This window comes from Chelmon rostratus, chromosome 15 (genome assembly GCF_017976325.1).
Source record: "Chelmon rostratus isolate fCheRos1 chromosome 15, fCheRos1.pri, whole genome shotgun sequence".
Lineage (NCBI taxonomy): Eukaryota > Metazoa > Chordata > Actinopteri > Chaetodontiformes > Chaetodontidae > Chelmon > Chelmon rostratus.
This window is the reverse complement of record NC_055672.1, coordinates 9153909-9170052: the sequence shown is the minus strand read 5'-3', so window position 1 is coordinate 9170052 and position 16144 is coordinate 9153909. Positions and strand designations below refer to the sequence as shown.

The window sequence follows — 16144 nt, the reverse complement described above, 5'->3', positions numbered from 1 at the left end:
AACACGGCTTACAGCTTTGTGAGTTTACAGTGACCTTATTGTACCTTCAGGTACAATTTTTTCCCAACTGTGGCATCGCTGCAACACCCGTCTAAAATGACATATTATAAGGCAGTCCTCTGGTTTAAAACTTGGGATTAAATCCTCAAAAATATACCAAAGAGTTACGAAAGACTACATGTTACAACCTAAACCTCGCGCTCAGGAATTCTTCGCCATCTACAGTCAATAAAACTAACATGTCCCAGTTTTACCTTAGATTTTTCTGCTTGTTCTCCTTCTTGTTGAGGACCCCCGGCACACAGTTGGTGAGCTCGGTCCAGTCGGCGTGCAAGCCGCAGCTCCAGCCGGTGGAGAACCGGGAGAAGAGCCAGGTCTCCTTGCGGTTCGGCCGGTAGCAGGTACACTTCTTCTGGCCCGGTCTGCAGTCGCAGGGGACCTCCAGACGGACATTCTGGACCAGGTGTCTGCCGAAGGTAGTCCCCCCGGTCTTCTGGATGTGCAAAAACACGATCACGTCCTCTCCTTTGATTTGGAAATCGATCGTCCTCTCCAGGTCCCTGACGGGGAAGTAGTATTTCTTAACGTAGTGGGGGTCCGGAGTCGGGAAGATGTCCCCCTCGTCTTCCTCCGTGAAATAACCGTGCGGGGAGCCGAAATTGATCACCCCGGGAGCCACGTACTGATAGAGAATCAGCATGAAACACACGGATCCGACGACGATCAACAAGAATTTGCTGCTCCTCTCGACCATGTTCCTTCCAAGTGCGGTTCCTGCAGTACGCTACCATTTCCCAGTCAAGCCGACAACAGGGAGCAGGGCGCTCGGCTTCTGCATTCTCGCTCTCCCCCGCCAAGAAGGACTCGTTTTCGGGGCTCAAGAGTGGCTCGCTCCGCTTCGAGACGACCGGCGAAGTTGGCTCATCGTTCACCGAGACTGTTCAACACCGTGAAAGACGCATTGTAACTCACTGAAAGCCCCCCCGTAGCCGACCCTCCCCCGTTTACTTTACTTCGGTTTCCCGTCCACACAACAGGCTCACTGCATCACCATGGAGTTATGTACCCAAGATGCAGCGCGAATTCTACCTTTTCAACCTCGCTCGCTGTCTCTCTCTCTCTCTGAGACCCGAGTGAAAGGGAGAGTCGCTTTAATTTATTGGTTGACACGTAACGGCCGCGTCATCTGCTAGCAGCCAATCCATAGTGGCCTTATAGATAGATAGATAGATAGATAGATAGATAGATAGATAGATGTGCTCTGATATATAAAGCCTGCAATTAAAGCGAGACCGTGGAACTTTGAAAAGAGAAATACAACTATTCTTCTTTTAAACTACAGTTACAACTGAACTCACAAGTAAAAAATCACACTTTTACTTAAAGGATAACTTTCGTTTTTTACAACCTGGACTTTATTTGTAGCATTAAATACGACCATTTAGACACCCAGACAACTTTGGTGGCATTTGGAGTCGTTTTGAAGAAATTAGGCCCAGAGGAGCGGCGTGTATATCTGTATAATGCGAGTTATCGGGGCACCCGTGCGTAGCCTCTATAAACGCATAATCTGAGGCGAAACTCGTTCATATTCCAATATTTTGTTATGATATGCTGGCGCTATTCCCCTCTGAGCCCGTGGTGGCATGTTATCAACATCCAGTGTCTCTAGACAACTACTTCTGACGTTGATGACATCATTTGCGAGCAACCAGCCACAACACGGCTAACTCTGCGGCGGTCGGCTGGTTTAGCTGTAGTTTGCGACTGTTATTTTTCACAAAGTGGATGAATATTTTTCCGACACTGAGGTGGTGGACGATGACTTTGTTTACGATGGACGTCCTTACCGTTTTGAGCCAGAGTACATGGACGAGGAGCTCGTTGAAAGGAGGACATGGAGGCAGAGAGAGGAACAGCTGGCCAAACAACAACAAACGGCTGCGCGTCCACGAGTAGACGGTAACTGGTGGTGTTCTTGTGGACAATGTTCATCGATGCACTTCCTGCTACTTGGTATAACCAATATCTGGTGCTGACTGCTAACTGATGCTAGCAAGCTTTTGATGGATTCTGACACTTAACTGACATTTGCTGAGTCAGTTGGCTGAATTTATGATTCTTCTCTTCTTATGCTACTATAACACTATATTTTAACATGCCGCAAATAAACATTTCAAGGGTTTTAAAGGGCTGGTGGCTGACCTATAGTTGCCACTTGTGACCACAGTTCAGTGCAATTTTCAGGTACTTGTACTTAACTTGAGAATTTGTATTTTATGCTTCACTGCATCTCAAAAGGAAATAATATACTTTTTACATTACATTTACGTAACAGCTGTAGTTTGCCAAAACACAATGCATTGCTACAGGCAAGGCTGGCTTATGCTGACGCCCAAGGCCCTTTGAGAGCCTGAAGCTTCAGGTTGTTTTTTTTTTTTGTGTGTCATTTATTTTGTGGTAATTTTACCATTTCTAAATGTGTTTGGCAGGGCCGTAATTACAATATATATTGGGGGAACCAATCTCCCAATATGCAAGTATGCTTCTGCATTCTGAAGCCCCCCTCCCCTCCATACATTGATATAAAAAATGTAAATAAACAATTATTATGCTAGAACAGACAAACATGCATCATCATCCCAAATAATCATTAGCAAACATAATCATAACTGAACTTAACATATTGCCATTATTAATACTACACATGTACTGCAGTTCTGCATGTGGTTTGTCCAAGTGGTGTTGCCGTACTCCAGCAAACGCTGCTGATTGACTGCTGTGAGTAGGCACAGTCAAACACTTTCCATCTCTTTCACTACTTTTAAATGTGTTGAAAAGTGGCTAACCTGACAGCGTTACGTAGGCTATATCACTGTGGACTGTGATAAGCTTTGTGAAGTGTTATTAACATGATAGTTTTGTGAATGGTTATCGTCTTGTGATGTTGTGCTAGCTAGCGAGTGCACATTCCGTGCATTAGCTAGCAAACAGCCCACGCAGATCGCATTCCACCCTGCTAGCTTTGCGTAAGTTTGGATTTGTTAATGTTGCTGTTAGTAGTTGCTGTTGTTTTTGTTAATAACAGATCACTTCAGCCAGAACATGCAAAATGTTAATACATTATTTTTTGCTTAAACTGTCACTGTGGAAGTTAATAAATACCATTTTGCTAAGTGCTAATCAACCATCACTAACATTAGCTTTCATAGCTGAGTTACTGAGAAAGTTATTTAGCCACGCATTCATCCACTGACCAACAATGGTGCTCACGGACATATTCAATTAATGTTAATGTCTTCATTATGTTGTATATTGTCAGTAAGCCCACGTGAAGTCTGAGTAAAGTGTCAATCATTTACGCTGCATGTGTAATTTATGTAGATGGTAGCAGCAATCCTTTATTACATATTCATATAGTTTACCATATACATTATTACTATTAGTGTTTGTTTGGTTAAAGTGCAAGGAGTTTTATTATAGTCAGTTTTCATTCACAATGTGTGTCATTAATGAGCAAGAGGAAAGGTGGCAGCGACATTCATCAGCTTTTTGGGCAGCCTTCTCAGAAAAGGAGAAAAGTACGCTGAGAGAGGTGAGAAAATGAGTACCAGTCGGATGACAGAAGTATACAGTAACACAAGAGATGAGTCAATGTTTCTGGATGTAATAATCGCTGCCATTCAGACAAGAAACAGTTAGTAATCCATTTTTGAACATCACGGCAAGACGCACCATTTGTTTACTGGTAATATTTCAGTGTGTGCGTTCAGAGTGACGAGAGAGGGAGAGGGAGTGAGCACGAGGATGCCGACAGAGCGGGGAGAGCAGGAGACGTGGAGCTGAGTGAGAAAAGGAGCAAATATCAATGTGATACTGCAATCAGAAATAGACTTTTCCAGTTAAAAATCAATGTTACAAGTTTGATCATGGAGCACAATTTTAGTCTGAAAGTCTCATTTACATCACCAACGGGGGAGGGAGGCAGAGTAGCGTGAGATTGGGTGTGGCCAGGGCAACGTGTCATAGCTTGGTCTGGGGTACCGTGCAGTTGTTTTGTTTTTGAATATTGTTAACATGATTACGTGGAATGATAAGCACGTCACAAGTCCCTGTTCCAATGGAAGTGCTAAAGCAGATCCAAGAAAAGCCTCTGCAGTATTTTGGCCGAAAGCAATGACATCACAGCAGTCTGATGCTAATGTGCAGGCTCCTGTTGGCCTCCATCCACCTCCCCATCATCGCTCCTGCATTTTTATCCACATCTCAAAGCTGTGTGTCCAAAGAGATAAATATCTAGCACAAAGAGAAATCAATGCTTTTCTGAAAATAGACATTTTTGTTCTGGCATCTTTTAACCTTAGATTTACCACAACATCACAACTAATAAGACTTACAAAATTCATTGTACAAATACATTATTCCCTGTAAAATCTTGATATGTTCACTATACCTACAAGTAAAAGCAACATGAAAACTGTATCAATTACTTTAAAAAAGATCAAAGAACAAGGAAAATCAGTAAATCAGCAAACACCTCAATCAGATTATGTGAAGCAGGTTTAATGTTGTTAAATGAAAACGTAAGTAAAAAAGCTTCTGTTTTTATTTTCAATCAAACTTCCTTTTTCCTATCACAGTGAGCCAAAATAGCAAAATAAGGACCAGCGCAGACCGCTGAGTGACACAAAGCTCCAAACTGATTCAGTTACAAGAGAGCTCAAATGTCCGGCAACCATCAGATCAACAGTTCCTGGTGGTTCACGTTGCTTCTCGCGTTGCTCCCACTGGTGGTCAGCACTGAGTCCTGCTGCTGCTTGTCTTCTTCTTTAATGCCGCCGACCAACTTGTCAGGTATATTTATGTGATTCCCAGGGGCGATTACTGTCGAACATGTTTTGACTAATCACATCAACGGGTGGAAGAGGGAGAGACATGTTTCAACTGCTGGATGTTGTTCAGATAACACTGGCTCTACCAAAGCCGATGGTGTGCTTTTTCTTTTTCCATCAGTACCCCTGAGGTTTAGCTGCAATTTCTCAGGCATTTGTTATTGCAGATGTTTATTGTGGTAATAGGGCAGAGCGAAACGAATGGCTGCGTGTAATCTTGGTAAGCTACCAGACCTGATTCCCACATGTTTCTTAAATGAAGCTCAATCAGTAAGAGCAGCCCAATCAGCAGGCCCGGTGGGTGTGAAACCAGCAGTTGGTTGTGGCTGATGGCAAATGAGGTTGGTATGGGATGAGAGTATATTTTCACTTTGAGTGGTTTGGATTGATGATGTGATGTGTGCGTAGTCAGGCTGTAATTGCTTGTGTGCTTATCCACATTTTCGGCTTGCATGATTTCCCAGTTGGATGTGCATCTCTCAAGGCCTGCGCTCACCCTGTTCCTGCAACCTGCCATAAGTTATAATTTATCCCGGATAGTTTTTAGGAAAGCCAGGTGTTCAAGATTTTCAGATGCACACTCTTCCCTTCTTGCCCCTTTGAAGTTCGGATGATGCATATTTTAATTGTGATTTACAGAAAATGAATTAGCAACAATGTTCAGTACCACTTTCCTATAAGTCAGCCTTTTAAAGTCATAATTAATGGCTTGAATCGTGATTACTACATATTTATGAGAGCATTATAGATCGGTTTATTCTTTCTATTTGGTAATAATGCAGTGGTGGGTTTCACATGGTCTAATAATCCATCAAGTCTGAAGTCATATGTGTTAATTGTGTGTTAATGAATCTCTGCAGGTCTTTCCAGAGCTTAAGTGGTCCTCTCACAACCTAGCAACCAAGACGTTTGACTTGTAGGTGGCTTGTCAAGCTATAAGCATTAGTAAATGATTTATAAGCATTAATAAAGCCATTAATTTCGACACACAGTGGTTCTAAATTTAGTTTATCTACTAATAATCTGAGTGTGTTACAAGTCAAACATTTGCTGTTGCCAGCTTCCTCAAAAAAAGAGGAACTGACACCAAACCACACATTTCTTTAAATTCATACTTCAGTCTCAGTCACATTCGCTTTTCGTTGGACTTGCAGAAAAAAAAATCTGTGATAGAAAACTTCTGTATTTTAATAAATCTGCTTTTTTGTTTGGCCCGTTCGCCTGCATTTGATGTGTGTTTGCTCCTTGTGCTCATTCTATTCCAGCTTCTAAAATGCGAGGATTCACTTCTTTTCTGTGTTGTATATTGTTGTAAATAGAATGTTTGGGTCTGGTTGTTGGTCAAAAAAGCACTTTTAAGATGCAAACAGACTCTCTGTACCTTCGTCACTATTTTCTGACATTCATCAGTTATGATTAAGCAGTTACTCAATAATGAATTTTTCTTTTCCTCACTGGTAAAGATAATGAAAAATAATGCTTTTTGGATTTGCCTTTTTGGATTGCCACCTGATTAAACTCCAGGTTTACAGTGGTTCAACTGGTTTGTACTGGATATAAGCACCTGTAAAACTCAGTATGAACTGATATGATGAGGACTTGAGGTGGATCTTAAAGAGGGTACACCTGTCATAAGTTGCTAAAAGATGATCCCTTCAGTTTTGTACTCATGTGTTGCATATTCCAAAATGATTGCTATTGCTAGTATGGGAGCTAACAGGGGCCCAGCAGCTAATTTTTACTTCAGGTCTCCAGAGGCTAATGCAGCCGTGCGTACAGTGCAGATATAGATAGGAAATATGTTGAGAGGGGGGTGGGATGGTCTATAAATGTCTGAAAGTAGTGACTAATGCCACTTACACAATTTACCAGAGCCCAGAGTGACGTCTTCAGATTATTAGTTTTGTCCAAACAACAGTTTCCAACACAAAGCTTTGTTGTTTGCTCTCACACAAGATGGAGAAAAGCAGCAAGTCTTACATCTGAGAGGCTGGAACCAAAGTCAATTTCGTTTATATAGCCCAGAATCACAAATCACAATTTGCCTCAAGGTGCTTTACAATCTGTACAGCATGCAACACCCTCTGTACTTCGACCCTCGTTTCAGATAAGGAAACCCACACACCCCTGCCAAAAAAACTCCCCTTTAACCGGGAGAAACCTCAGGGTGAGCAACAGAGGAGGGATATCTCCCAGGACAGATATGCAATATGTGATATAATAGATGTTATGAACAGAATAGATCAGCAAAAAAAATCACAGTATATTTAACAAAAACACAGATGTGACAAAAATACTGTATATACAGTATATGTAGCAAACATACAGATATAGCTGTATGTATTGGAACTGGAACCCAAGAATTTCCCATTATGGCTATAAATAGTTACTCACAGATCAAAATGGGTCAACTCATCAATGAATCGATGCATTGTTTTGCCTCTTCTTTCCTTCCCTCCACATCTGTTCACATCCCAAGACTAAACTCCTCTGTTCCCCCCCTTGTCCTCCCACCCACATCCACCACATCTCCTCTGGGTTTGCCGCACAGCCTTGTGGCCGCCACATGTGCATCGCCAAAATCCTGAATTTATTCCCATTTGTCGAACAATGGAACTCCTGCTCGGCTCAGTCCGGGTCTGCTCTATTTGCACCTTGATGGAGGACATTATTTGTGCCCTCCGTCCCTTCCCCTCCCGAGATTATCCCAGTACGAGCTGCAGCTGAGCGGGTGAGGGCGACCAGCATGTGCAAGGGGGTTCTCTGCCTTGAATAATTCAGCCTGCTTATTTACATGTTCTTTACTTACACTGAAGCAGCATCCGCCTGTCACACTGCTGTTAAACACACTCATGATTATGACTTCTGCCTCGCCCCTGGCATTACCCAGTTGTATTAAATACTGGGAGATTTTTGTGGGAGTGTATGTGTGTGTGTGTGAGTGTGTCTCGCTGTGTTTGTAAGACGGAGAGAAAGCCACTGAGAATATTAATACTGTGTGCGCGTGAGTGTTAACTTGTGTGTGTTTACAGCGGGATTTGGTGTGTGTGTGTGTGCTGTGTGTGTGTTTTGCTCTCGCCATGCGCGGTGCCATTATGAGCGGCGTTACTTAAAGAAGATGGATGTCACAGAGTGTGTTGCCCTCTGGCTCGGGTATAGAGATATGACAGTCTGTTTATCACCAGAACCAGTTTATTGTTGCTTTTGCATAATGATCCTGTTTAGATGGATATTTTCACACTGTTTCCAGAGGCTTTGAGCTGTGTGTTCTGTCCTGCTTCAGTGTCTCACAAGCGCACATTGTGTGTCCCTTTGTGCCTTTTGTGCTTATCATAGGCACGTTTTATTAATGAGGTTTGTTTTGTGGTCATGAAATAAGAGTCACGCATTTTTGTGAGACGAGAGAAACAGTTAAAAAAGTGCACAAACACACACACACACACAAACACACACACACACACACAAATATTTACATATGTATGATGCCCATGAAATGCCCTCAATTAAAATCTTGCGTGTATTAATAAATAAACAGGTGGTCAGAGGATTATAGCTGCTTCTCATGTTGACAGGAAGCTGAACAGGATTCATTCGTGGCGCTTACATCTTTGTCTTGATTTTGACGAATCTGCTCACAGGCCCTAATGTCCGCCCTTCACACACACACGCACACACAAACACATCATGCTCAGACATGCTCCGTCTGTTTGTTCTTTATTTTTCATTCAGCCAGCGGCCAAGACCAAATTCCACTGAGGGAAAAACACAAAAAACAAAGGCAACAGGGTTTTAAAAAGGAACGCACGAAAAACAAATTTCTCCAACTCTGTGCTGAACTTTCGTTTTTTTTGAGAATGCAGCAGCGCGTTTGTTTGTTCTTGATAAATAAACAGGCAAAATTTAAGTCTAAAGAATTACCAATCTGTTCTCATCAAGGAGTCCTGAAATGAATTATTCCCTGAACCTTCAGAGTGTTTCAGACACAAATATTTTCTTTGGATGTGCCTTAGGGGAAGTGCACACTTAGAAAGAAAACAAAACTGGGCGCCATCTATTTCCTACATTCCACAGTCTGTTAGTGTTTGAGAGAGCGTGCGTGTCTGTGTATGTGTTTGAGGAAGAGAGTACACTGAGGAAGTTTGAGAGTGTGTGTGTGTGTGTGTGTGTTTATACATCATGTTAGATGTGAGTTTGTGTACACCTACATGCGTGTACGTACGTCATACGGATGCAGGTGCGTAATTGCATGTTTGTGCTCTGTGTGCCAGCGTGTTGCCCGTGCACACAGCTGCGTTTGCACTTGTGGGAACAAATATGTGCGCGTACGATGTTAACGAGCCATGTCAAGTATGTCTTTTTGAGATTACGTTCATATTACGGCTAAACGATTAATCTAAATATTATCAAAATTGCAACACGGCCAAGTGCAATATCCTGCAGCTCCTTGATAAAGGTAAAATGTGTCACAGCGTACCATTATGAATGAGCCATTGCGGTGCCACAGAGATGCTCCGGCCTGTAAATCACATTCCCCAGATGTAAGGGAACGTGCTTGTTTGGTACAGACCTCAGCATAACCAAAAGCAAAAACAGGCTACAAAGGCACTTTGGTTACGGTTGAGAAAAGATTGTTTTTTCTGCTGAATATTAATAAATTAAACACGTCGTGTCTCTTGCTTCTAGTCACTTTCAACTGTTTTGATAATCGACCTGCAGCGTGATCTCCAACCTTCATCAAGTGCTGTGTGTCTAAACATAACCTTTAAAAGCAGTAATCGTGCGGGTATTGTGCAGCAAGAGCTGGATAGTGTAGGAGAGTAAATAGAATATGTTACAGGTAGCGCTGGTTAAATGAGTTGTTGTTAGGGAAAGGTAAGCCTCATGGCTGTACTAGTAAATAACAGACTGCAACATACGCTGAATGCCTTCAGTCGCCAACAACAACGAAAGATGCAGACCTCACTTGAACTTCCTCATCAGCGTTGCAGACTCTCACGCCGTCGCTGTGTCCTCTTCCTGTTGCCAAATATGCACTGAGCTCAGCGCTGGTTTCAGTTCATTTAACAAGCTGATGCATACGGACACTAAACCCAAATACTTCAGGGATGAGGGTAATCTTTCATTGTCCATCATGGTCAACAACAAAAGAGTTCCTCGCAATCAGAAGCACGGCACTCTTTTCTTCTGACTGGCTCATATTAGATTAAAAGCTAATCTGTCAGCATCATTGGCAGAGAACAATAAGCAGTATCATATGTAGTTTCTAGGAGACTTAAGTGCAAGTTGCAGTGTCTTAGTTTGCATAGACAAACATGGCCACTTCATGCAAGGCTTGTTCAGGTGTTAGGAGGGGAGAGGGTGCAGGCTTTGAACTTTTCTCGCTCTTTTCATTCTGCACACAGCTTCTCTTTGCAGCTCTATGAACGTCTTAAAGCGTGCGCTGTTATCCCCTCTTGTACGACTCGTCCATCCATCTTCCAGTCTGGGACGAACGCTTTCTTCAGACGTGGCCCAGCTCCTTTTAAGAATGCTCCAGTTTTAACCTTCCACACGTCATCTGTCTAACGCTGCTTGAACATTCCTCTCTGAGTGTGTGTGTGTGTGTGTGTGTGTGTGTGTGCGCACTGTATTTTTCTCTGCAAGGTTGTTATTTTCCAGTGACAAGTTGACCCTTGAACTTTTTTGCCAGAGGACATATGTTTTCAATGGGTGCGTCAGGTTCAACACTTAATTCTCCCTCACAGACATGAGGGATTAAAGTCCAGGCGTGTGTCTATAGGGAATTGGATTATCTCATGTTTCAAGGCGGCTGTTAATGATTAAGGCTTTATTTAAAATGCTGCGCATAACCACTGTCTACTGTTTACTGGCCGCTGAACACGTATTGATTTGCAGAGATTACTTGGGTTCAATAGCTGATGGATCACAAAGAAGACTTTGTGCAAAAAACAGTTTATATCAGGTTAAACATGATCACAAAGCTGCAAATTTGAAAACGTGTTACTAAGAAAGTACATTTTATTGCATAAGCAGGCTTAGTTTTGTGCAAATGGGTGTCTAATCTCCTACATAAAGCCAATCTTTATTCCTTCCTTCACCACAGAGGCTCAGTCTAAAGTACGTGCAGATAAACGCAACACAGACATCATAGATCTCAACTTTTGGTGAAGGAAATGCCTTGTGATTGGGGGAGAATAATATTGCGCTCAATATCAATTTTCTCTGTCAACATTTGCCTTGGGAAATTTAGCTGGTACAATGGCCGAGGACTCGAATAACCAAAGCTCTTTATTTGAGTGGAGTGCAATCTGATCTAGCTGCTGCTACACTTCTTGGAAGACAGCGAACGGCTAATGGAAGCGGCGTAACCTCACACTGTCTCACACGCTTTCCTTCCTACTACCCCCCTTTCTTTCTCTCCCTTTTCTCCTCCACCACTTTCCTTTTCCTCTCTCTCTCCCCGTCTCTCTCTCTCACCTCGCCCCATCCTTCCTTTCATTGTAAGCCGCATGGCATGAGGTTCTCACAGAGAGAAACCCACACCACCCTCTGTCACACCGCTTATCTCCTTTGAAATAAATGGACAATAATTACTGGGCTGTTGGCGGTTTTCACCTCAGAGTCCCATGTCTCCTCCTCTCGTCTGTTTCGGCTGTTTCATCTGAGCCTCAGCCACCCTCTGTCCTCTAACTCAACTTCCGCCTCATGTCAATTACACGTTATTGGCATGACTGATTGGCAACTGCAGCACTGTTCCAAAGAGAGCTGCAGAGTCTGGCTTCACTATAGTCTCTCTTCTGTGAGCAGATTGTAACCAAAACTCTGTTTCAATCATGCATTGGGACCCGCCAAGGTGTCTTCTGCGGACATGAAAACAAATGTCTGCCGTATCAGTGTGGGTCACTGCCAAGATGCAGCGTCTCAGCTTTTTCTGAATTGTTCCTGCCGTGTTAAATTCAGAAAGTGGAGAAACATTTATTCTCCCTAATCCATGTAGATAGAGTTTATCACAACTGTTAAGGGAATACATGCTTTGACATTTAGTGAGATACTGCTGTCATGTCTGTGGGCTCAGTAAAAATCCACAGTGCATGATGAAGAATGATAATCAGTGGGTGCTTCAGGGGCTGCGGTGAAGCTGCATGAGAGTTGCCCACCGAACAACTTAGAAATCTTGGGCTACTGGTAATTGTTAGAGCATCAAAAGACAAATTGCAAACCACCATGGACATTGTGAAAATGACAAGATGATAATATGAATTTTTGCTGCTTTTTCCTATTTTTGCTTTGCTATTTGGCATTTTGGACAAAGGGGCTTATTTGGTTTCTTCCTTAATGTTAAATGATAAGATTAATACCACTCTCATGTCTCTCCATTAAAAAATGAAACGCTACAGCCAGGAGATGATTAGCTTAGCTTAGCATAAAGCGGCGATCGTCAACTGGCAGCCCACGGACCACACCGGGCCAGCAGAAGCTTCCCATCTGGCCTGCAGAATACTGATGAATTAAAAAAATGTGTGCATCCAATGTTACTCACCAGTGGAAGAGACCCAGCCTACCCCGAGAGCTTGCCGACCTCCGGAAACGAGCCAAAAAGTTTGCAACTCATAACTCACCTGTTTTACAGAATTGGATTTTTCTCCACCTTCGTTCTCACTCCTCCGAGGAGCCACCATCAAACCCCTCGGCCATTCCCTGGAGCTGACAGCAGCACAGCGGCCGGACTGCAGGAGGTAACTCCAGCTGTCTATTCTTGTCTATTTGCTAACTGTTGTATTGGGTCTCAAACTGAGTATTTTCATTTGTTTTCTGGGATCCTGAAGAGTTTTTGTTGAGATAAGGACTCAGTCATTGGTAGCTGAACTGCGGGTTTTGTATTGAGGTCTGAGAGCATTTTCCAGTTTATTATCTAGTTATCATTATGGATTTTCCATGTTTTTTATGAGGCTACAATAACATTAACTCAGTAAGGAAGTGAAAATATTAAACAATAATAAGATAATGAAATCCAGCCCCCACAGCTTAGCTGAGGACCTCTGGCATTAACACTGGAAACAGGCAGAAACAGATCGCCTGGCTCTGTCCAGAGGGAACACAGTCCACCTGCAGGCACCTCTAAAGCTCACTAATCAGCAAATTACATCTTGTTTGTTGAATCAGTCCAAGAAACTGAAGTGTAAAAACTACATGTTGTCTTTCAGGTGGTGGGATACACTGACAGTAAGAGCTGTTTTTTAGTTTGAAGAGTAAATGTCTCTTCAGTTGAAGGTAACGTTTTACCAGTCAGCTTACTGGCTTTCATGAAATCCATGAAAAACAAATGCAGCTTGGAAAGTAGTAAACAAGCATTCGTCAGTCTAAAACTCTAAATCATGCTCGCAGAAACGGTCAGCAGTAAAATAAAAATCCACATGATTTGTTGGAAATGGTGACGTCACCTGGACCACACAGGAAATTCAGCAGCAGATGGACGCTGGGAAAAAAAAACAAAACATTTCCTCATTTCCATGTTTCTGTTTCTTTTTCTCCTTTCTGTCAGATGGACAGAGGAGATAAAACTGGCTCCATGATGGATATGGAAAGATGGAAGCCAGAGCGCTGAGCTCCTCCCCCTCGCTCTCTCCCCCCTCCCCCTCCCCCTCCTCCCCCGCCGTCTCTTCTGCCTCCTAAGTATAAGCAGATTAAAGTTAATGATCTAAAGTGAATTAGATATTTAATCATCTTATCATCTTAGCGTAGTCAGGTCATAACTCTGCGCTGATCTGAAATCCCGTCTGTTTGACAGCGCACAGCAGAAGCACAATAAGCTAAATTCAGAGGTTGGTCTGTAGCCTCCAGTAGCTTCCGCTAAATCAATTTGGAGATTGAGAAATTAAATTCACCCCATGATTTTTTTTTCTCAAGTCTTTTTTTCAGGACGCTCTGGTTTGGTACGATGCAAAGCCTGTGAGATTGAGGACAAACAGTGATGGAATAGAAGTGACCCCTGAGAGATGCCTCCACTGATTCATCTAATTTCCCTCCTCCGCTTTAAAGCGCTCTCTTCATCCTCTCCTTTGCTGCAACCTGTGTCACCCTCCATCTGAACTCTCGCTGATTGAGGTGCGACCACTTTGATTTTGCGCACCTGGTTGCCTCACACACACACTTTTCCTCTCAATTTTCCCTCGTTTTCTCCATCATCTCACTGCTAAGGTGCCCTCTTTGGTTGTCTCTCGCTCCCGCTTTCATTGCATTGCTTCATTCCTCTGTCGATACCTGAATTTATTTCCATCTGCTCAGCCGCTACCCACTTTACATGCTCTCAGCCTGGAAATGTAAACACTGGATTGCGGTCGCATTCATGTGTATCTGTGTGTGAGTTTCTCCATCTCGGCTCTGTGTCTCAGCGTGAATTCCTACATTTTCGAAACAGCCCCGCGCAGGAGTTCTTGAAAGCTCGATGCGGTAAAACCGGAAGGCTGTCATGTTTCCAAAACTCGGCTGTGACTCATATTACCAATTTACCATGACCGTCTGTCTCGGGCTGCTCGAGGTTCACAGCCAGACAGATCTGATGATGGAGTTGAGGGGAAAGACGTGGAGAGAGACACACACAGGGTGAAACATGAAGTAAGATGGAAAAAGACAGGAGTGATATTACTGCAAGGAGATAATGACTGCTGGTCCGGTACCACAGTTGGGTCCTGTAAGTTTTCTTAGAGAAATGCTCTGTTTTGCTGTTTCAACACCATCTGAGGCCTCCCGCGCCGCCTCATGACTGCGGAAGATCACCGAGAACAAAAACATAAGCTTGTCTGCCAGACGTCGAAGCAGCATGCGTGTCTGTGCGGGTGTACCTAAAGCAGAGCCTGCACCTCTCACGGTTAGGCAGATTGTCAACCCAGTTTTAAGCACACACATATGCATATGAACCCCCCCACTCTCACAGAGGCGTATTTGCAGACATTTGCACACACTCGTGTACAGTGGAGGCAGCATCCCACCGGTACGCCTGGTGAATTTGTCTAAATGTCACATTACTGAGGTGCCTTTCCTCAACAGTCAGTCAGATAAAAGCCAGGAGGGGGAAGAAAAAGATGTGAAAAAAAGTTGTTTTGGAGAAAAGGGATGCTAGATACAGGAGGTAAGTATTCAAACACAAAAAAGAGGAAATTCTGGTGTATGCAGCATCTGTCACTGGTGTAGCTCTTTGTGGTTTTCTTGCGCCGCAGTCGTCACCTTATCTCCCTTCCCACTCCACAGGAGATAAGTGCGCTTCAGAGGAAATTAATGATTTTCACTGTGTCCATGTGTATTTTGTTTTTGTTTATTTAGAATAAGGAGGCGAGGGAAGGGGCCCAAACCTCGTGCTAATTTAGCGTTTTTGCAACTGTTTTTGTGTCTCTGCAGTCATATTATTGAAAAATATGTCCTCGACCATAAAACTGCATGTAGCTACACTTTTTCATTATGAACTCAATAAGGAAATCATCAAAACTGCGGTTCCCCTGTAGATAATGCAAATTAACCTCTATTGCCATGGGGTCGACTTCATTTAGACTAGATGAGGCTTCTGTTTACTCTGGTACGGGATGAAATACACGGTCAAAGGCCTGATTCATGTCACAGTTTGTTGATTCATCCATATTTCTAAACTCAAAGCATGCACAAATATGCCAAGCTTTATAGTAAACTGGAGCTATGGAAGAAGGTCTTTGTCTACTACACTGCTCCACTGCAAGCCACAGAAATGTTTTAGATTGCTAAAACACATCAGACCCGATCCATTCATCCATGTCTGTTGTTCAGGAGCTGCCTGTCCCTACACACCTGGCAGCCGACAGATGTTTTTTTGGTCCCTGGTTTTAAATCAAACCCCATCCTTTATCATCTTCACACATGTGCAGTTTTAGCTGCAGTAAATGCACCAGTGGCATCCTGGGTCCATCAGTCCACTGCTCGCACTTCAAATTGTGGCCGATAGAAAACAAGAAAGTATGAGCAAAGAAAACAAATCGTCACCTTTGCAGTGCAACCATGCTTCATAGTGAAGAGGAATCATTCCTTCCTTATGCTGAGGTTCATCCTTCCATTAAGTTCAGTCAGAGAGTTAATTAGCATTGATGGATGTCCCCTTTGTCAATATGAAGCATGGGAGCAATCAAATGACAGTTAAACACCAATCGACCAGAGAGAGAACAAGCAGGTCTGGTCAGTCACTGAGCCAGACCTATAAATTTTACACTTTTTGAACCGATATTGGCATA

The 16144-nt window shown here is 43.1% G+C and overlaps 1 protein-coding gene across 1 annotated transcript in view; it reads right to left on the bottom strand.

Moving 5' to 3' along the window:
* The window catches only part of hs6st1a (heparan sulfate 6-O-sulfotransferase 1a), a 60305-nt gene extending 59287 nt beyond the window's left edge, over nt 1-1018 (bottom strand). Inside the window, exon 1 of the mRNA XM_041954138.1 lies at nt 255-1018. Within this exon, the coding sequence (XP_041810072.1) occupies nt 255-754 (500 nt within the window). The 5' untranslated portion in view covers nt 755-1018. The remainder of the gene's footprint in view (nt 1-254) is intronic.
* Nucleotides 1019-16144: the final 15126 nt, after the last annotated feature.